Source organism: Silurus meridionalis, chromosome 4 (assembly GCF_014805685.1).
Source record: "Silurus meridionalis isolate SWU-2019-XX chromosome 4, ASM1480568v1, whole genome shotgun sequence".
In the NCBI taxonomy this organism is placed as follows: Eukaryota; Metazoa; Chordata; class Actinopteri; order Siluriformes; family Siluridae; genus Silurus; species Silurus meridionalis.
In genome coordinates, this window is record NC_060887.1 from 19,715,315 (window position 1) to 19,737,402 (window position 22,088).

Consider the following 22,088-nt stretch of genomic DNA (forward strand, 5'->3'; position numbering starts at 1 on the left):
ACATCTGACCTTTATAGCCTACTGCAAGAACAACAAAAAGGTGCACATCTGAAATTCCTCCGCATTCGTGTGGAATCTGGAGGCGCAGCATCTCCACGCGTCGTCTCCTGAATTCACGCTTCGCCCTGCCGCGCGCAGACACCTGCTCCTCAGCTCTGATTGGCCTCCTCATCCATGACTCATCCCGCACGCTCTACCCTCCCTGCCTCTAATTGGCTGTCCCACGTGTCCGTCTCCCAGTGCTCTATCACACTGGGTAGCGGCTCCGCGCTGTCTCGCGCACTCTTCAGTACAGTAGCAGGGTTCTGAAAGTGTACCAGTCCTGAGGCGTGGCCGCGTCGGTCCTATTGAGTGGGCGGGCTTTAAGAGCCATTCTGAGCTGTAATTGGTTGTTGTTTGGAGGAAGGCGGGATTTTCTTCACCGGCTAAGAAAACGATTGGACGAATTTGGGCTGCTTTGAAGTCTCGCACTAGTGTCTCTCTTTTTATCCTCAGTGTGTAATGAGTGTGCGGCTCGTACCCGGTGGAGTGCTGAGATGGGAAAACCCGCATTTGCAGCATTGCTTCATATAAGCTGAAGGAAAAAAAAAAAACACAGAAAAAAGGAAAAGAAAGAAAACGCGTCGCTCGGTGTTTAGCGTCCTTTTCCTCGGTCGGACTTGCAGCTCGGAGGTGAGCTGTGCGCTTTATCCTTGTTCTGGGTGGGATATATCGCGTTTCAGCGCTTTAGCCCCCTTGCTAACGCGGGGAGGTTTGGACAAATGCGGCAGCGTAGAAAAGCCGCACAACGGGCTGTGTACCGTTAGCGGCGCCCTGTATTTCTGTAGTCGTTTATACCGCATTATTAATGTGTTATATGTATAGCGTTAATAAGGACGCCTGAATGAAAGGCACGACATGAATATGGGCGTTTAAACCGGCCTGTGTTGAGTCTGAGATCTGAGAGCTGTTCTTCATATAAGACTCATTTATCACCACAGCTCAGTGTACATTATATATCTGTAGGCAATTTCTAAAATATATGTGTGTGTGTGTGTGTGTGTGTGTGTGTGTGTGTGTGTGTGTGTGTGCGCGCGCGCGTGCGTGTGTGCGTTTGTTCCCCTAACCTGTGTCTGAGGCTGGCGCGTGAGGCGAGGTGTGGTTCCTCTGTGGTGTGGACATGCAGGTTATTGTGGGTTTTGGTTTATATTGTAATAGAAAGTAAATGTTTTGGACATCAGAGTGGGTCTCGAGGTGAACAGTTGAAGAGTCAGAGAGCCTCTGTGTGACCAGCAAACCAGCGTTAACGAGCTGCTGTTATAGACCGTTATTACACTGCGATATTCTCCCGGCTTCAGCCTCCTCCATGAGGAGCAGCACCTATAGATCAGCCTCACCTCTCCATCCCTCCATACTGTCACAGCCCCTGCACTGACCTCTGATTAAACTTCGTGTGTGTGTGTGTGTGTGTGTGTGTGTGTGTGTGTGTGTGTGTGGTCTGCGTTGGTGGGTTCAGACAGTGTTGCCACGGAAACGAATCAGGGCAGATACACTGGCATCCGCCCGCATATATATATATATATATATATATATATATATATATATATATATATATATATATATATATATATATATATTTATATATTTTTTTTTTTTAAACTGGTAAAGCATATCGACATTGTTAAATATACATACATGAAGGTAATTACAAACGAGTAAGTAAAAATGGACACGCCATACATTTTTGATGGAGAAGGCAGTGAGGGTTCATTGTGAAATCCTCCGAGGTGTTATAATGACCACCACGTGACAAGAAAAAGGAAAAGCTTCGAGCGCGCGCCCGCGTGCGCACGTGCCGACAGAAAGAGTTTTGATTTGATCGCACAGCAAAATTATGAGATGCTCAGCATTGCACACATTCATCATCTGTATTATTGACAGGTATGAAATCTTAAGGGATTGTCAAAGCCAGTGACGATGCTTGTTTGCTACGGTGTCAATTAATACACTTTCAGGGAAAAAAAATATAATTGATGTCAGGTGTCTGACACATTTTCACTGGTTGCTCCTCTGGCTACATTATACAGCCAAAAAATGTTTAAGCGACTGCCCTTTTAGTGTTAGAGCAACTTAGTGGTTTGCATATCTGCTGTGCAAGTTTGTATCTTCTTGTGCTTTTAGGACTTCTGAGCCAGAAAGTGAGTGCCTGTCTGTTCGAAAATGTATAATCTTTCAAAAGTCCTCCTTTGCAACCTAAATACAGTGTTAATTATCTTTTTAATTATTGCTTCTTTTGCCCAAATATGTCAACTGCAACAAGCATTAATACAAGGCTATTAGGGCAGGAATCACACTGCTGCATGCATGGAGGAGGAGCAGCACGACAGTTAAACACAAGGCTAACTAGGCTAGTTTAAAAATACTCAATAGTCACCAAATATCTTGTTGAACAATGGCTGTCTATATGTCATTAAATACCAGCTATCCTTTATGAAGTTACTCTGAAAATGCACTTGATAGTAGCCTATAGCACAAGTCCAGTGTTATAGCCTCTAGAGTTTAGTTTATAGGGAGAAGGCCTGACTGCTTATTGTAGTGATGTTTATGCTGCATATGATTTGGCAATTATCTGATGTGAATTAAGACTGTGAATGAATAGAAGGAGAAGAAGTACAATGAGATGGCCTATTTTGCCGTAGGAAGCTCCATCTAAAGATTTCTCAGCTATTCCTACTGCCTCATCTGCCTTATTACTTTTAATCACCATCAGTCATTACTTTATCAAGCGTTTCTTTTACACTCTTACACAGACATTCAAATGCACATTGGGCATTTAACAGTCAGACACAAACACAAACACAATGAAAATCGTTTTATCACATATGCCTTAAGCAACTGGAGAAACTGTATTGCATAATCACAGCCATTTTCTTTCTTTCATTTCTCTCTCTCTCTCTCTCTCTCTCTCTCTCTCTCTCTCTCTCTCTCTCTCTCTGCATCTATCTCTGTCAGTCAATCTTGTATTTGTGTTATGGTCCATTTCCTCCTCAAATTCAGTTTGTTTTGTACATTGCTGTGTGTGTGATCTGAAGCTGACATGATGAGCAGCAATTAGATGCTGGTTGCTCTTATGATCACATCAGTAATCTACTCAGTTGCTGATCAGAAACCCAGATTTGAACCAAAGTTGTACTTTAACTCTTTGTAGTTGGATGTAAAACAGACACCATCTAATCATCCTCTATGTATATAACTAACAATTTGAAAGGAATATTTATTGGTAAGTATGTGTTTATGTTTATTATGGTGTGTTTTCTCAACCATACCAAAATATTCAAGGACAGACTGTGTTTCTGAGACATGCATTTGAATTGCATCTGATGCTCATTAAAATTTGGCGCTCGTATCATTCTGAGACTTGGACCAGAGCTGATCTAAATGTGAGGCATTAGAAATATGACTTATCTATTTTATTATTCTGCAATTAATTTAGTATGATTCTGATTCCTTCTGGAAAGTATGTCTTTGTTTGTTCTGTCAGAGCATATAAAACTCATATAAAGCTGCGTTAAACACATTTTTACAGTTATAGGCCTGAGTATTAACTGTTCTACGGTTCATATATATTTATGTTGTAGATGACTAATCATTACCTATTTAATATAACCATTTGTATGGTAAATGTTAATGGAATTTCCAATAATATTTTTATGTTGACTGACACAAGCTCACAAAGTGGCAGCTAACTCAAGTGATAAGTTTCGTTGTTGTACCATGGATAATCTTTAGCAAGCTTTTTTTTACCTTTTTGTTTATCTTCAAAAAGGTTAAAGGTTCTTTGAAAATGATGTTTAGAATTCTATATAATAGTTAAAACATGTGCTTTTGTTTTTGCAGTTTTTAGTTTAGAGTTAAACTGCAGTAAGTTTTCACAGCAGTTGCCAGTAAATTTCTAATTATATTGTTGTCACCAGCAGCATATCATAATACAATGAAAATTACCGTTATTTCTTTGAAATATATAGTGAATATTTAGTATTGTTCAGGTCAAATCTAAGGTCAATACCACTCATAACAGATGCCCAGCATTTACATGTTAACTTACACTCTATATGTAATCAAGGGAACAATTGAACTCATACATTTGGAATTTGGCAGATGTACTGTATAGGATGATGGGTAGCATCAGAAAGATGAAGAAAGGACTGTTAAAAAATTTATGAGAATGTTATTCATACAGTTCCAAACTGCTCTCACTCCCCCTCCCCCACCTTTTCACTCTGTTACAGGAACATAGCCATGGCTAAGACAGTGGCAGGCAGCGCTAATGATGTCAAACGCTTCCTCTCCATGGATGCAGGGCCGAGCTCACCCACATCTGTATTCCCTGCCTCCAGCCAAGCTGATTGGGCAGCCAAGAGATTGGTTTGGGTTCCTTCTGAGAAACATGGGTTTGAGGTGAGAGGAGAATGCAGGGTAACTAAAACATGGGTTTTTCTAACAAGCCCAAGATGTAAAGATCCCTGTGCCAGCATGCATGTTCTGATAAATGTGTGTATGTGTTGTGTGTTGTGTAAATCAAGGTTAGAATATGCAACTAAATCCACAGTTCACTTCCTGAACATTTTCTGTAATGTTGTACTCTGGTAACCTCCTCTGTGCTCCTCAGTGACAGTTTCTCAGCAGCATGCCACAGCTCTGATACCGCTATCTATGAATAGAGCAATATTCTCTTAGAGCCTGCAGCACTGAATGCTAAATAGAAACATGACAGAGGCCTTGCTTTAATATGTTGTCTATAAAGAATGTGATTGCCACAGAGAGACAAAAGAGATTGAGTAAGCGAAAGAGAGCGAGAGAGAGAGAAATCTAGAGTATCTACAATGTAGATGCACAAAATGAAACACTGATTTAATGTTGCATAATATGTCGATGTTTGCCCTTATCACAATTCAGCCACAATTTATTATTTTTTCCCCCTGAGAATTCAGGGGCTGTTTCACTAAATTAGTGGCATGATCTGAAGTTCATTTAGTCAGTCTTAATTAGTCCCTTGACATGGTCCCCTGGTGGTCTAGTGGTTAAGATGCAGCGCTCTCACCGCTACGACCCGGGTTCGATTCCCGGTCAGGGAACCATCACCAGCCACTCTCAGTGCCGGTCCCAAGCCCGGATAAATTGGGGAGGGTTGCGTTAGGAAGGGCATCCAGCGTAAAAACATGTGCCAAATCAAGACGTGCGGAGGATCCGCTGTGGCGACCCCTTACAGGAGAAGCCGACAGAAAGTTTAATTAGTCCCTTGACATGTTTTACATTTTGTGAAGTGTATCACAGAAGCAATGCTATGCAATCTAATCACAATATTTGTATTTTTGTGCATCATCATGTAGCTTTAAACTTAGCACACTCTCCTCATTCTTTCTTTCTTTCTTTCTTTCTTTCTTTCTTTCTTTCTTTCTTTCTTTCTTTCTTTCTTTCTTTCTTTCTTTCTGTCTTTCTTTCTTATCTCTGTCTGGCTTATACCCATTCACACTCTCTCAACCAAATGGCATTATATCTCTGTCATTCCTCCTCACTCCCAGACACACTCCTCCATAAGGCTGCCCGTCTCTATTGACATGAATATATGCACTGTTCTGTCGTGTTTGTGTATGCGTGTGAGAGCGGCTTGTGCAGTGGCTTCACTGTAAGACAGCACATGACCGGATGACGACCGAAAGAAATTGTCATCTTCGCATTACAAGGCCCACACACATCCGGTGATGCATTAGTATTCCCTTCAAGCCGGCATCACAGTCATCAAATTACTGAGCATTACTGTAGTACGTGTGTGTGTGTGTGTGTGTGTGTGTGTGTGTGTGTGTGTGGCAGATTTCAGCCAAAAAGGAGCCATGTGTAAGAAGATGAAAAATGTTCTTTTTTTTCTTTTTTGTTCAGTCTGCGAGTGTGCGTGAGGAGCGAGGCGATGAGGTGGAGGTTGAACTAACGGATAGTGGCCGTAAATTAACGTTACTGCGGGAGGAGCTTCAGCGGATGAACCCTCCTCGCTTCAGTAAAGTGGAGGACATGGCTGACCTCACCTGCCTAAACGAGGCCTCCGTGCTGCACAACCTGAGAGATCGCTATTACTCAGGACTGATTTACGTGAGCATGTGTTTGTGTGTATAAGTTAACACAAGTCATTTTTCAAGACCTAATTTTCAGAGAACTTCATTCTGAGATATTTCTTCAAGCATTCATTGGACCTACACACACACACACACACACACACACACACACACACACACACGCTAATACAGAGTGGTGAAGTGTTGCATTGCTGTTTTACAACTTCAGAGCTCCTAAACTCTGGTTTTGGTTTTTGTGGTCTTCTACATGTTCTCTTCATGTTCATGTGGGTTTCCTTCAGGTTCCTGATTTCCCTTTATTCTAACACTTGGTGGTGGGTTGATTTACTATTCACAACTAGTGTTAATGTCTGCACAATTGTGTGTGTGTTGTGTGTTGTGTAAATCAAGGTTAGAATATGCAACTAAATCCACAGTTCACTTCCTGAACATTTTCTGTAATGTTGTACTCTGGTAACCTCCTCTGTGCTCCTCAGTGACAGTTTCTCAGCAGCATGCCACAGCTCTGATACCGCTATCTATGAATAGAGCAATATTCTCTTAGAGCCTGCAGCACTGAATGCTAAATAGAAACATGACAGAGGCCTTGCTTTAATATGTTGTCTATAAAGAATGTGATTGCCACAGAGAGACAAAAGAGATTGAGTAAGCGAAAGAGAGCGAGAGAGAGAGAAATCTAGAGTATCTACAATGTAGATGCACAAAATGAAACACTGATTTAATGTTGCATAATATGTCGATGTTTGCCCTTATCACAATTCAGCCACAATTTATTATTTTTTCCCCCTGAGAATTCAGGGGCTGTTTCACTAAATTAGTGGCATGATCTGAAGTTCATTTAGTCAGTCTTAATTAGTCCCTTGACATGGTCCCCTGGTGGTCTAGTGGTTAAGATGCAGCGCTCTCACCGCTACGACCCGGGTTCGATTCCCGGTCAGGGAACCATCACCAGCCACTCTCAGTGCCGGTCCCAAGCCCGGATAAATTGGGGAGGGTTGCGTTAGGAAGGGCATCCAGCGTAAAAACATGTGCCAAATCAAGACGTGCGGAGGATCCGCTGTGGCGACCTTACAGGAGAAGCCGACAGAAAGTTTAATTAGTCCCTTGACATGTTTTACATTTTGTGAAGTGTATCACAGAAGCAATGCTATGCAATCTAATCACAATATTTGTATTTTTGTGCATCATCATGTAGCTTTAAACTTAGCACACTCTCCTCATTCTTTCTTTCTTTCTTTCTTTCTTTCTTTCTTTCTTTCTTTCTTTCTTTCTTTCTTTCTTTCTGTCTTTCTTTCTGTCTTTCTTTCTGTCTTTCTGTCTTATCTCTGTCTGGCTTATACCCATTCACACTCTCTCAACCAAATGGCATTATATCTCTGTCATTCCTCCTCACTCCCAGACACACTCCTCCATAAGGCTGCCCGTCTCTATTGACATGAATATATGCACTGTTCTGTCGTGTTTGTGTATGCGTGTGAGAGCGGCTTGTGCAGTGGCTTCACTGTAAGACAGCACATGACCGGATGACGACCGAAAGAAATTGTCATCTTCGCATTACAAGGCCCACACACATCCGGTGATGCATTAGTATTCCCTTCAAGCCGGCATCACAGTCATCAAATTACTGAGCATTACTGTAGTACGTGTGTGTGTGTGTGTGTGTGTGTGTGTGTGTGTGTGTGGCAGATTTCAGCCAAAAGGAGCCATGTGTAAGAAGATGAAAATGTTCTTTTTTCTTTTTGTTCAGTCTGCGAGTGTGCGTGAGGAGCGAGGCGATGAGGTGGAGGTTGAACTAACGGATAGTGGCCGTAAATTAACGTTACTGCGGGAGGAGCTTCAGCGGATGAACCCTCCTCGCTTCAGTAAAGTGGAGGACATGGCTGACCTCACCTGCCTAAACGAGGCCTCCGTGCTGCACAACCTGAGAGATCGCTATTACTCAGGACTGATTTACGTGAGCATGTGTTTGTGTGTATAAGTTAACACAAGTCATTTTTCAAGACCTAATTTTCAGAGAACTTCATTCTGAGATATTTCTTCAAGCATTCATTGGACCTACACACACACACACACACACACACACACACACACACACACGCTAATACAGAGTGGTGAAGTGTTGCATTGCTGTTTTACAACTTCAGAGCTCCTAAACTCTGGTTTTGGTTTTTGTGGTCTTCTACATGTTCTCTTCATGTTCATGTGGGTTTCCTTCAGGTTCCTGATTTCCCTTTATTCTAACACTTGGTGGTGGGTTGATTTACTATTCACAACTAGTGTTAATGTCTGCACAATTGTGTGTGTGTTTGTGTGTGTGTGTGTGTGTGTGTGTGTGTGTGTGTGTGTGTGTGTGTGTGTGTGTGTGTGTGTCGATGTGTGTGTGTGTCTGTGTGCCTTTACAGTATGTGTGTATGAAAGTGTGTATGCATGGTGCCCAGGGTACATTCAAACTTCATGCCCATTGTTCCCTGACCACAATACAACACTTATAAAAGATGAATGATTATATACAATAAATTATATTTTAAGCTTAAAATTGCAAAATTCTAGCTGAAGCAATAGGCAATATTTTAATCCTTTAAGTGTTAATACATTAGCCAGCTTTTCTCTTTATCATATAACAGCTGCTGAGCTCTAAGGTTAAAGTGTGCATGTCAATAGCCATCTGTCATTTTGGGATGAGACAGTGATGGATATTTTATGTTGTTGTTTGAGTGTAAAATTTGCCCATTCTATTTAAGGATGCCAGAAATTATCAGGTTGGCATGGTTATGTGTCATCTGCTTAATCTGGCCTAAACTTAAAATCGTTTATTCATGTGACATCATCGCTCACGCCACATGTATTAAAATTCTAGCATAGTGGACTGATATTGAATACTACACGTGGCTAGTCAGCCCGAAAGATAATGTTACATACATAATACACGTGCCAGGGTGCTTGTTCATGACGTCTTAAAGTTTTGTGTTACGGATTAGGTTTCACACACACACACACACACACACACACACACACACACACACACACACACACACACACACACACACACACACACACACACACACGCATGTGTGAAAGTATTTTGGTGTAAGGTTGCTGTAAAAGTTGCACTATGCTAATCTTTGTTTAAATTTGTTTCTTAATCTGTCCCTCCTCTCCTTCTGTGTGTAGACATACTCAGGCCTCTTTTGTGTGGTCATAAACCCATACAAGAATCTGCCCATCTACACAGAGTCCATTGTCGAGATGTATCGTGGGAAAAAACGTCACGAGATGCCACCACACATCTATGCCATATCAGAGGCAGCATACAGGAGCATGTTGCAAGGTACCACGTGCAGCGCCGCCCTGCCTCACTGTGTCACACTACCAAAATAACTGATCACTAACTCAACCTGAGCTTATTTTTGTAAACAAGGCTATTAATATCACGCAGGTTGTGTACAGTGACAGATTTTATTTTACTAACACTATTGTCCTTTTTAAGGTTACATAGATGCAGGCCATATTGGTTACTGACAACAAAATGCATTAAAAGCTTGGTCTTCCTTAAAGACATGTAAACCCCATTACATGTAAACCCAAACAGGTTCTATTTCAAGAAACCATTTATTAGAACAGGACGTGTGTGTGTGTGTGCGTGCGTGCGCGTGCGTGCGTGCGTGCGTGCGTGCGTGTGTGTGTCTGTTTGTTGTCACAGATGTGTTCTCTAAAATGCTCTTTCTGTTTTTCTCCCTCTTGTTTAACAGACAGAGAAGATCAGGCCATTCTTTGCACGTGAGTGTTCTAACCTACAGTTGTAGATCTGATGTATTAAAGGTTATTATTACAGTGCATTTACTGTTAGTATAAACTCCCTACCTCACCTCCTCAAAATAGCAGAGGTTCTCTGAGATATGAGTTCATCCCACTGCAGCTGCCTTTAAAGAAGCACTCTATGCACATGATCATTGACATTGGCTAATAAAATGATAAAGCGATCCAGTTCCTCCTGCTGTTTGTGTGCTGCTAATTTTGCTCCACAGTGTTTTTTTGCTGTTGCACTTGCCAGTGAGAAAGTCTCACTGTAGACAGTTTCCACAAAGACCATTAATCTATTTCCAGTGTATATTTTGTTTCCTTTTACTTTGCTGCCTTTTTATTGCAATCTTTATTAGGCTAAGTCCACATGTGTTTATTTGAAAATTGGTTGTTTTATGTGTGTGTGTGTGTGTGTGTGTGTGTGTGTGTGTGTGTGCGCATGTTCCAGAGGGGAGTCGGGAGCAGGGAAGACAGAAAATACTAAGAAGGTGATTCAGTACCTGGCACATGTGGCATCATCTCATAAAAGTGGAACTCTTGGCCGTAGCAAAGACAGCAGTCTGCAGGTGAGTATGGCATGAGGGCATCGCTCAAAGATAATTATTCTTACTGGCACTTTTACTGTGTTTCATGATTTGCCCACTGCAATAAAGAAATGCAGCTCTTGTATCTCTATATGGTCTTTTAGAATTTACCCTTTTCTCATTTGGATTGTTTTTTAACATGCTTCTTTTTGTTATACTCACTCTTGCTCTTTCCTTGTCCTCGTCCTCTCCTCTCCACTGTTCTCCTCCATGCTTAAGATGGATGGTACACGTTCTCTGGGTCGTGGCAGTAGTACTGTGAACAGGGTAAGTGGGTCATAATCGTAGGAATAACACACCCCATGATTCATATCACACGCTGCTCTTTATTCAGTGTGCACAGAATCAGAGGTGCATTCATTTAAATGTGTCAAGCTCGAGGACAGATGTGTTTACATGATCCGGACAGTTTTTCAAACATTGTACTGTTTGAGTCACTTTCAACCACAAAGAAAACAAAAATAAAGGTTTCATTTTGCACTTTTTTCGCTAGTCAGCAAACTAATGGCATTTCAGACGTGTTAATGCCCTTCATACTAGCACTGGTGTTTTTGCCCTCATTGCTAAATTTGTAGTTCTTTACTTTTATTTATTTATTTATTTATTTATTTTTCAGTTGTCACCGTTTGTAAGTTTGCACTGTAGTTTTCACCGTTTGTCAGCAATTTTTTAACTGTTGTTTTCACTATTAAAGTAGAATGTACCACTTCCTAGAAAAAGTGTTAACAGACCATGTAACTATACCAATGAACTTTAATTAAATATAATTAAATTATGAAAAATATAATTAATATAATTAATTATTATTATCATTATTTATTGTGTAAATAAATTAGTGCAAAATTATACCAAAACTAAAAAATAGTTGTAAAAAATAAAATCTGAAAAATAAATAATTATTACATTTGCATGTTTTCTTTTGACATTTGATCTATTTCTTTGAAACCATAAACTCTGTTCTCACTGCTGCATACTTGTCTGCTCTTACAGATGTAAATGCATCCAGCTGTGTACAAATGTTATTTTAAAATGGTCCACAGTTTGATTACTTAATCTAAATGGTGATTCCTAGTAGTCACAGATATTTCACTGGGTCATATCCACTAAGAGCTATGAAATATAAATCGTTTTTATTGCCAGTTACATTAATGATTAGGTGTCAATGTCAGTCTATGTGCATGTGGAGTTGGTGACCAGAATGTTTCTCATTCTTAAACTTCAGGAAAATGCTTTTAATGTATCTAAAATCCATTCTATTACTATTATAATTTAAATCCAATTAATTGATGCAGTGATCTGTATTCTGCCGGTAGGCCTTGAGTTTGACACCTGTATACTAGGTGCTAGACCCCACTGGTTTAAAAGGTTGCGGTTTACACATTTTGGTGGTTTTTAAATATCATGAATCTGATCTACAGTGTATAAATACATTGTCATTATAACCACATTGCACTTTTTTAATGTGGGCTTGTTTGTTTGTTATTTTGTTCCTTTAAACGTGTTTGTGATTGCAGTTATTTTAATGTATTTTCTGTCATTTGTTTTTTCCCCTGTGTTTCTCCTGCACTTCATCCCTTCCTTTATTGCTGTGCTCTAACAGAGTGTGCAGTATGTGAGTATGGCCTGACTCTGAGCTTGGAGATGGCAATAATTTGATTGTATGCTGCATTGCTGTGCTCCAGTAGGGGGCACTGTACCCTTAGCAGAGCTTATTATCATCAATAGTGGTGTCCAGCCTCAGTCAGTATTTTTTTTTTCCACCTATCGCCCACAGAAAGTGTATGCCTGGGTTTTTTTTTTTAACATATCCCCAAACATCCACATAACGAAAGACTGAGGTTGTCCACCTGTATAATAGACAAATGTATAGTAGTTGCTATTAATTTGTGATAGCTAAATATAAATAGATTACTAAAATATGTGTATTGCTTAGTAATGACTGGCTGCTCTCTCTTGCTTGAGTTCTGTTTGTACTGGTCTTTGTAGTTGCTGAAGCTTTGCAGTGACGCAGTGTTGGGACACAGATAGGGTTTTTCAGGTTATTTACATGTTACTTTCTTTGTCCTGTAGGGGGAGCTAGAGAGACAGCTGCTGCAGGCCAATCCTATTCTAGAGGCCTTTGGCAATGCCAAGACAGTCAAAAATGATAATTCTTCTAGATTTGTAAGACAATTTTATTCACTTTGTTCTGCATATTATTTCAAATAAATAAAATGTTGTGTCTAGTTAAGTTATCTATTGTGTTTTTCTGTCATCTCAGGGTAAATTTATCCGTATTAATTTTGATGTGGCTGGATACATAGTTGGTGCCAACATTGAGACCTGTATCCTTTGATTATTGTAGTGTTTACTTTATATATTTTGCCTCAGTTTGTTTTCTCAATACTTAGTTGTCCCTGATTGTTTGCATTATATTTCCTTGCACTATGTGTGTGCCCTTAACCACTGTGTGTGTCAGACCTTTTGGAGAAGTCTCGAGCTATCCGTCAAGCCAAAGATGAGAGAACTTTCCACATATTTTACCAACTACTCTGTGGAGCCTCTGAGGCCATGAAAAGTAAGAAGACACAAACAGTCAAACTTTATTACTCTTTCTGTGGAATTCTTTAAGTATTTTTTAACCATATACTTCTACACCTCCTGTGTAGCGGAGCTGCTCCTGGGCACTGCAGACCAGTATCGCTTCCTGTGTGGTGGTTCAGTTCCTGTTCCTGGTCAGAGTGACTCAGAGAACTTTACTCAGACCATGGACTCAATGAGCATCATGGGTTTTACACAAGAGGAGTGCACATGTAAGAAAGAGGAATAAAGCTGCTGTTAAAACAAACTACAATACCATAATTACCAGCTATGATTTCAACTACCTCAAAAATAAATAAATACATAAGTAATTATGCACAACATTTGTGTGACTCGAGATCCAGTTCACTGTAAAAAAGGATGTCTAGGTTGAAAATTGATGTATTTAAATATTTATAAAAACGGGTAAATTATTTAAGTTAAACTTACTCTTTATATGTGATTAAAACAAATCCACCACATCGATGTGGAATTCTCTGTTTTGATTGGTCAAAAGGGCAGCAAAAAACCCAAATTTTACAATATGTTGTATTATCTTTCAATGACATTAAATGTAAAAATAAATGCATACTATGGTCATGTTGTCATATCTATAGCATTGGGAAATTTGTAAGAGTAAGAAATTTGTAGATGTGCAGTTACTGAGAAATAATCAACTCTGCAGTGGAAACAGTAGCTTCACTTTTCAAAACATTTTGTCATTAATGAATTTCCTATAATGATATAAATTATAAAACTTGTTTCCTGTTTTTGCTTCTTAGCCATGTTGAAGGTGATCTCTGCCGTGCTGCAGTTCGGTAACATCACCTTTCAGAAGGAGAAGAATACAGACCAGGCATCTATGCCTGACGATACAGCTGCACAGAAACTGTCCCACCTGCTGGGCATCAGTGTGCTGGAGTTCAGTCGAGCAATCCTCACTCCCCGCATTAAAGTCAGTCGGGAGTATGTGCAGAAGGCACAGACCAAGGAGCAGGTACGTGATAGTGTATGTATGTAGGTGGTTGAGATGGCCTGATGTATTGATATGGATTCGATTTTCTGTGGTTGGGTGTGTTCAGGCAGACTTTGCGGTGGAAGCTCTGGCGAAGGCCACCTATGAGCGCCTGTTCCGCTGGCTTGTGCACCGCATCAACCGAGCTTTGGACCGAAGACAGAGACAAGGAGCCTCTTTTATTGGCATCTTGGACATCGCTGGATTTGAGATCTTTCAGGTAAATTGATAATGAGGTGAAGACACAATGCACTACATAGATGATTCACATTTTTTTCCATAAGGAATGTTAAAAAGTAGAGTTTTTTCTGTACACTCACCTTGTTTTCTTATATTTTTCTTTAGCTGAACTCCTTTGAGCAGTTGTGCATAAATTACACAAATGAAAAGCTGCAGCAGCTTTTTAACCACACCATGTTTGTGCTGGAGCAAGAGGAGTACCAGCGTGAAGGCATAGAGTGGAACTTTATCGATTTCGGACTCGACCTGCAGCCCTGCATTGACCTCATTGAAAGACCGGTCAGTGTGTGTTTGTATGTTTGTGTGTGTGTGAGAGAGCAACATTCTTTTTTTTTCCTCAATCCTTTTATCATTCAGGTCGGTTAAACATTAATTATTTTTTGAATGAGAAATTAATTATAATTTAAACAATATTTCTTCTTCTTATTTCTTATTATAATCACATAGCAGTTATGTCATCTGATTGGTCAAAATGTGCTCTGACATTGAAGCTCACTGCAGTTCAAATTACAAGTGTGTATGTTCATCCAAATCTTTCACATTTGCTTGTTTGGTTCCACAGGCTCATCCACCTGGCGTGCTAGCACTGTTAGATGAAGAATGTTGGTTTCCACGGGCAACAGATCGATCATTTGTGGATAAACTGTCGGCTGAGCAAGGAACGCATCCCAAGTTCTTTAGGCCACGACAGCTCCGTGAAGAGGCCGACTTCTCTATCATCCATTATGCTGGCAAGGTCTGATCTTATTCATGTTTCAGCTGATTTTACTTAGCAGAGATTAGATTTAGGACTTAGACTTTACTTCCTTGCTGTATATTTATCTGAATGTTTCTTTTTTTTCTCTCCCAGGTTAACTATAAGGCTGACGAGTGGTTAGTGAAGAACATGGATCCTTTGAATGATAATGTAGCATCTCTCCTACACCAGTCATCTGACCACTTCATATCAGAGCTCTGGAGAGAGGGTAAGGAAATGTGTGTGGAATCAAGCCTGCATTGTACTGTTTTTCTTTCATTAAAACACTAATAAACTAATATTATATTTATTTTCTCATTCTCAAGTATTAATATTCTCTATTTTTGTGTTTCTTTTCACCCCCTGTTCTTTCCTACTTTGTTTCTTTCCCTTCTTATTTCCTCCTTCAGATATTCAGACACTTCCTCGTGTCTACTTTTTTGACTCATATGCTTCCATGCAGACCAATGGCTCTGACAGCAGTAGGTTTATCCTCCCAATTGTTTGTGTCAACACTTGCATTTGTTCTCACCCATTTCGCTTCTGTTGTCCTTTGTAGTGTGTCCATTTAGTTGCGCATCATTTGTAATCTTTTTTTTTATTATGGTTTATTTTACCTTTTAATTTATACCTTTTTGTGTACCGCCTATAAACAGGTATAAAAGTATACACAGTGGTTTACAGATTCATTTTATGATGCATCTACTTGCTGCTTGCTTCTTGTCTTCATGCCCTTACAGTATAAATTTATGGAGATCCAGAATAAGTGGAAAAAAATCTAAAGTACTTAGAAAAATTCTAAATAATTGTAATTAATTTACATGGTAATTTTAAAACCATACTGTGTGTGTGTGTGTGTGTGTGTGTGTGTGTGTGTGTGTGTGTGTGTGTGTGTGTGTTGCTACACTTGCTGGATATTCAGGTTCTGGAATACTGTGCATCTTTACTGTTGTAAAATACTGATAATTATTTTTTATCAATCTGTTGCGAGTACTGTGAAGAGCATAGTGTGAATATTTTAAAAAGTATATTGAGGTTTGTGTATTACAAGAAAAATCTATCCCAAACCATTACTTTGGGTTTTTGCTGACTCAAATATCGTCTTGTCGTTCGCTTAGTGGAGAGGATTGTAGGATTGGACCAAGTAGCTTCTGGAGGTCTGGCGGAGAACAGTGGTCCAGTGACGTTTGGAGCCGCAGGGCTAAAGACGAAGAAGGGAATGTTCCGAACTGTTGGACAGCTATACAAAGAATCACTGACCAAACTGATGGCCACACTGCGCAACACCAACCCCAACTTCCTGCGGTGCATAATCCCCAATCATGAAAAGAGGGTGAGAGAAATGTTATTTTTAATTAATAAAACATTTTAATATTTTGTACCTTTACAAACATTGTGATTTTATTGTGATTACATTTCCCGTTCCTTAACTTAAACCACAGCTTGTTTATCTTAAATCTGATTTGTGATTAATGTTTGTTCTGCACAAACATTAAAAATCCAACTTGCCGGTATATATTAATGCACTAGTTCTATTATGTTAGTTTTTCCATAGTAACAAATTGTTCCCAATTCCATTTTACACCATACCAATAATAATTATAAAGGAATAATTCACATTGGGAACTATTATAATAATAATGTGGTATTAGTAACTACTTGTTGGCCACACCACACCACACTACTATGAATTATTTTACTGTAGTAGCACATCCTGTTGTGGTTTATTTCCTTCATAGTATACCTCTACTGTTAACTCTGCCTTTTTCTGTCTTTCTTTTAAGGCCGGGAAGTTGACCCCTCATCTGGTCCTGGATCAACTTAGATGCAATGGCGTGCTAGAGGGGATCAGAATCTGCAGGCAGGGCTTCCCTAACCGTATTCCCTTCCAAGAGTTCAGACAAAGGTCTGTGTGTTTTTCTCTGCTTAAGCATTGGTTTAACAACCTAGATTCTCCACAGCCTCAGTCTTATTCATGTTCCCTTTCAAGTTACACAATGTTTTATAAAAATTTGAGTGTAAAAAGAGTGTGAAAATTGTTATAAAATATAATATCCTTGAAAAATCCTCTTTATTTCTTCTTCTGTTGTTTTTCTGCTGCCTTTTAGATATGAGATTCTGACTCCCAATGCTATACCTCGTACATTCATGGATGGAAAACAGGCCTCTGAGCTTATGGTAAATGCAACTACTAAAACCTTGGTTGAGACTATTTAGGTTGAGTGTTCATGTGATTAAGTGTACATTTCTTTTTGATTAACTTATATAATGTATTAGATATTTGGTTTTACTCATCTGTTACATAATTCATTATTTTCATTATTTTGATTAGAATTCAGTAGTTTAGGTAGTTTAGTTTAGTGCTATTCAGCTATTGTTAAGAGAAAGTGTTGTACAACTGTGTTCAGATCAGGGCTCTGGAGCTGGATGGGAATTTATTCCGAGTGGGACAGAGTAAAGTTTTTTTCCGTGCTGGAGTGCTGGCACATCTGGAGGAGGAGAGAGATCTGAAAATCACTGACACCATCATTCGATTCCAAAGTGCTGCACGTGGATACATTGCTAGAAGGTGTGTTTGTGGTTTGTTGTTTGGATTGTTGAATTTTCAAAGAAATTGCTACACTCTTTGAATATTGAACATATTGTACCATGACAATGTTACTAAGAGTTTTATCAGACATATGTTTTTAGGCATATTGTATTCACTTGTTTATTCTTCTGTTAGAGCTTTCCAGAAGAAGCAACAGCAGTTAAGTGCATTGCGAGTGATGCAAAGAAACTGTGCTGCCTACCTGAAGCTACGCAACTGGCAGTGGTGGAGACTCTTCACTAAGGTAAAGAAACGCACACTTGCACCAGTCCAGTTTAGAAGTTACATGATCAAGAGATACTGCAGTTGATCTAAACAATGTTCAGAAGTTTATTACGGCATCTATTAAATAATAATAAAAGGCAAATTAGTTTGAAAGGTTTATCAGACCATGTATTCTGCCATAACGATCACAAACAGGGCTAGACAGCAGTGCAGTGGATCTCATGTATTTGTGTTGTCGAGTCAAAAAGAAATGTGACAGAATTTGATCATTTTCATACACTGATTATCCAGATCAAGTACTTCATTTATTGCATTATTAATGATTAGTTACTGAAGCATTTTACCTTTTGTCTGTGTCCCCAGGTGAAGCCGCTCTTGCAAGTGACTCGACAGGATGAGGAAATTCAGGCTCGAGAGGCTCAGCTTCAGAAAGCTAAAGATAACCTGAACAAAGTGGAGCATGACTATGAAGAACTGGAAAGGAAACACCAGCAGGTAACTAAGTCATCACTGTCTATTTCACTCCACTCTTTTTCCACTGTGTCCCATTTTTTTCCAATTGTGTGTCCCAGAATTCCTTATAAAGGTAGAGCGGCAACTATAAAATAAAAGCCAGTTAATTTTTTTTTCTTATTTTTTTGGAATACTTTATTGATCCCATGGGGAAATTGTTATTTTTTTGCATATCACAGTCATATAGGAAGTTGGAATCAGAGCACAGGGTCAGCTGTGATAAAGACCCCTGGAGCACAGAGGGTTAAGGCACATTGAACCTTAATAATCAGTTTAAACTATAAATAACATTGTGGTATATTTTAATTCATAATAGTGCTTTCCACTTTTGATCACCACACTCAAAATATAAAAGAATCTTAGTTGGATTTGACAAAGTGAGAATATAAATACACATTTATATATAAGAACTCCCTGTTCTTTCATGTTTAGATATTCTAGTTTTGTTATTGTTCATTAAGGGCTGTAGTAAGGTTCTTGGTAAATGTATATAAATGCATGCCTTTAGATAAACCACAACAGAAGATCTGCCACAGAAACAGATGATCATTGTTGATAATCCATAATATATAGGTTTTATAACTGCTCACATAGTTGTATCACAATTATAAGCTTAACCGGTATTTTATCTATTTATCACCTGTTTTTCAGCTTTTGGAAGAGAAGGCGGTCCTTACAGACCAGCTTCAGGCAGAGGCAGAGTTATTTGCTGAGGCTGAGGAGATGAGAGCACGACTGGCCAGCCGTAAGCAGGAGTTAGAGGAGGTTCTAGGGGAACTTGAGGGCCGATTGGAGGAAGAGGAAGAGAGGGGTGCCCAGCTAGCCAATGAGAAAAAACGAATTCAGCAACATGTACAGGTGTGTAAATCGATTTTTCTATCAGTTGGGAGTGTCATAATTGTGCTGTTCATGATGTACTCCTAAATCATTTATTTCTCCCTCTCAGGATTTAGAAGAGCAGTTGGAGGAGGAGGAAGGGGCGAGGCAGCGGCTCCTCCTGGAGAAAGTTACTCTAGAAACCAAAGTTAAAAGTCTGGAGAATGAGATCATGACTGCAGGAGAACAGAGAGACAGACTGAGCAAGGTCTTACAGTCAAAATTCTTATTAGCTCTTCTTTGAGTTATAAAGGCAGAAAAGGGAATTATAAACTTTTTTTATAAATCAAACAGTGATGTTGCTGTCACGTCACCCACTACTCAACCAAAGGTGCAAACACCTTTTTGACAATCCATGCATTAAAATGCAAATTTAATGCTTTGTCATAAATTAGGCTTTCAATATTTAATAGGCATTTTATGCTACAGTTGCACTGAATGTAAAGGCTTCCCTTCTGTTCTCTCCTCCTATCTACTTTGTCTGTCGCTCATTCTATCAGGAAAAAAAGCAGTTGGAGGAAAGGCTAAATGAGGTTGCTGACCAGGTGACTGAAGAGGAGGAGAAAGTGAAGAGTCTCAACAAGCTCAAAAACAAACAAGAAGCTGTTATCGCTGACCTGGAAGGTAACACTACGATTGCAGCCCTGTTACCCTGAATACAGCACCCGCATCAATGATTTCAATTTTGAATTTGCCTACTCACACACTTTCTTTTTCAGAGCGCCTGAAGCGGGAAGAGCAGGGTCGTCTCGAGCAGGAGAAGTGGAGGAGGCGCATGGAGGGCGAGGCAGCTGAAGCCCAGGAGCAGCTCTCTGAAATGGGGCTGGTTGTTACAGAGCTCAGAGGCAGCCTGGCTAATAGAGAGAAAGAGATAACTACACTACAGACCCGGTATACACACACACACACACACACACACACACACACACACACACACACTAATACCCATACACTGTGTACAGTGACTGCTGGCCTCATCATCAAAAATATATTTTCTTTGTGTTTTGTGGGTGTGTTTAGGTTGGAGGAGGAAGGAGCTCGACGTGTGGAGGCACAGCGGGCTCTGAGGGAGGCCATGTCTCAAGTATCTGAGCTGAAGGAAGAGGTAGATAATGAACGAGGCATGAGAGAGAGAGCCGAGAAGCAGAGGAGGGATCTTGGTGAGGAGTTAGAGGCGCTGAGGACAGAACTGGAGGATACATTGGACACTACTGCTGCCCAGCAGGAGCTCAGGTGTGTGTTACATGCCTAGGTGGGAGGTGGGTGTGTAATGGAAGAAAAAATAACTTTAATTTCACAATATTTACTTAGATTTTGTGTTGTAGCAATAAAATGTAAATTAAATGCTAGCAGTCTTTTTTTATCACTGCATTTATCTACATAAAACATTTTAAATATATAAAATCGAGTTTCAACAAGTGTATCTGTTTACTTGTTTTGTGTGAATAGGTCTCGGCGTGAGGCTGAGTTGGGGGAACTCCAGAGAATGGTTGAAGAGGACACACGGCGTCATGAAGCCCAGCTCTCAGAGATGCGAGTAAAACACAGTGCAGCCATTGACTCCCTGCAGGAGCAGCTGGACAATGCTAAGAGAGTGAGCAGTGTGCTTCTAAGTTCTATTAAACTATAGGTGCTGATACATTGTTATTGACATAAATTTTATGCACACTTGATTAAGTGTGTGAGTTGTGTGTTGATTAAGTGTGCACTGTGCTGTGTTTCATCAGTCACGTCAGTCTCTGGAGAAGGCGAAGGCTGTACTGGAGGAGGAGCGCGGGAACCTGACAGCTGAGCTAAAGACCCTGCAAGGAGGCAAGATGGAGAGCGAGAGAGCAAGGAAGAGAGCTGAGGGGCAGTTGCAAGAGCTTACAGCTCGCCTGGCCCAGGCAGAGAGAGAGAGAGTGGAGAGAGAGGACAGGCTCCACAAACTTCAGGTATAGAAAATGGAGACTTTGGACATGTGATGGCGCTGTGAGCATTGTATTATGATATGTTTTTATCAGTCTTGTTGTAGGTTATTTCTAATAACAAATTGTTTATATTTTATAAGAACATTCATGTTCTTTAACCAAACCGTGACATAAAAAAACCGAGGTACATACCGAACCATGAATTTTGTGTACTCTTCACCCCTAATGTACAATATGTCTCTTTGTCTCTCCTAAATAATTGTATTTTAGATGGAGATCGACTCTCTGTCCAGTTCTCTGTCTACATCAGACTCCAAATCCCATCGTTTGAGCAAAGAGGTCAGCAGTCTAGAGAGCCAACTACATGATGCTCAGGTAAGTTGTGTGTGGTTCCCTTATTCGTGTTGGTGCTTTCTGACCAGTGTATGTGTAAATATATATATATATATATATATATATATATATATATATATATATATATATATACAGTGGAACCAGGATACTCGCGACCTTGAGACCTTGACACTTGTGACCTTGATAGGGCGCGACTTTTAATTTGGAACCGGACTAAGGTAATTCGCTAAAAATCTGATAGTTCGCGAGAAGCCACGAATGGCTTGAAAGTCGAAGTAACATTTTAAAACATTTGTACTCATAAATTACATACAAATGTGTGAAAAACTATTTTATTATTGTATTAATAATTTAAAGTAGTAAATAAAACATTTATGACAAGTAATTTACAGATTTTTGTTAAGTTTACAGTACAGTACGTGTACAATTCCCCTTGAAAAAGGAACCATCAAAAGGTATAAATATATATATATTTACACACACACACACACACACACACACACACACACACACACACAGTATCTCAAAAATTGTGAGTACACCCATTACATTTCAGCAGCCATTTTAGTATATGTTCA

The 22,088-nt window shown here is 39.7% G+C and overlaps 1 protein-coding gene across 7 annotated transcripts in view; it reads left to right on the forward strand.

Moving 5' to 3' along the window:
• Positions 1 to 467: 467 nt before the first annotated feature.
• myh14 (myosin, heavy chain 14, non-muscle) overlaps positions 468 to 22,088 on the forward strand; it is a 31,517-nt gene continuing 9,896 nt past the window's right edge. For 3 of the 7 annotated variants that reach the window (XM_046846791.1, XM_046846792.1, XM_046846795.1), the window contains exons 1-30: positions 7,856 to 8,061; positions 9,279 to 9,435; positions 9,857 to 9,884; positions 10,357 to 10,474; positions 10,712 to 10,759; positions 12,093 to 12,104; positions 12,563 to 12,655; positions 12,753 to 12,816; positions 12,951 to 13,049; positions 13,141 to 13,284; positions 13,834 to 14,048; positions 14,134 to 14,286; positions 14,412 to 14,585; positions 14,869 to 15,042; positions 15,157 to 15,271; positions 15,453 to 15,524; positions 16,161 to 16,375; positions 16,827 to 16,948; positions 17,151 to 17,220; positions 17,451 to 17,611; positions 17,768 to 17,876; positions 18,221 to 18,352; positions 19,022 to 19,228; positions 19,317 to 19,454; positions 19,747 to 19,870; positions 19,966 to 20,137; positions 20,267 to 20,479; positions 20,696 to 20,840; positions 20,974 to 21,180; positions 21,427 to 21,531. In XM_046846791.1, the coding sequence (XP_046702747.1) occupies positions 7,951 to 8,061; positions 9,279 to 9,435; positions 9,857 to 9,884; positions 10,357 to 10,474; positions 10,712 to 10,759; positions 12,093 to 12,104; positions 12,563 to 12,655; positions 12,753 to 12,816; positions 12,951 to 13,049; positions 13,141 to 13,284; positions 13,834 to 14,048; positions 14,134 to 14,286; positions 14,412 to 14,585; positions 14,869 to 15,042; positions 15,157 to 15,271; positions 15,453 to 15,524; positions 16,161 to 16,375; positions 16,827 to 16,948; positions 17,151 to 17,220; positions 17,451 to 17,611; positions 17,768 to 17,876; positions 18,221 to 18,352; positions 19,022 to 19,228; positions 19,317 to 19,454; positions 19,747 to 19,870; positions 19,966 to 20,137; positions 20,267 to 20,479; positions 20,696 to 20,840; positions 20,974 to 21,180; positions 21,427 to 21,531 (3,897 nt within the window). In that variant the 5' untranslated portion in view covers positions 7,856 to 7,950. Of the gene's footprint in view, positions 673 to 4,268; positions 4,438 to 5,916; positions 6,124 to 7,855; positions 8,062 to 9,278; positions 9,436 to 9,856; positions 9,885 to 10,356; positions 10,475 to 10,711; positions 10,760 to 12,092; positions 12,105 to 12,562; positions 12,656 to 12,752; positions 12,817 to 12,950; positions 13,050 to 13,140; positions 13,285 to 13,833; positions 14,049 to 14,133; positions 14,287 to 14,411; positions 14,586 to 14,868; positions 15,043 to 15,156; positions 15,272 to 15,452; positions 15,525 to 16,160; positions 16,376 to 16,826; positions 16,949 to 17,150; positions 17,221 to 17,450; positions 17,612 to 17,767; positions 17,877 to 18,220; positions 18,353 to 19,021; positions 19,229 to 19,316; positions 19,455 to 19,746; positions 19,871 to 19,965; positions 20,138 to 20,266; positions 20,480 to 20,695; positions 20,841 to 20,973; positions 21,181 to 21,426; positions 21,532 to 22,088 lie in introns of those variants that run through there. The other 4 variants (XM_046846796.1, XM_046846797.1, XM_046846798.1 and 1 more) reach the window with 3 other exon arrangements.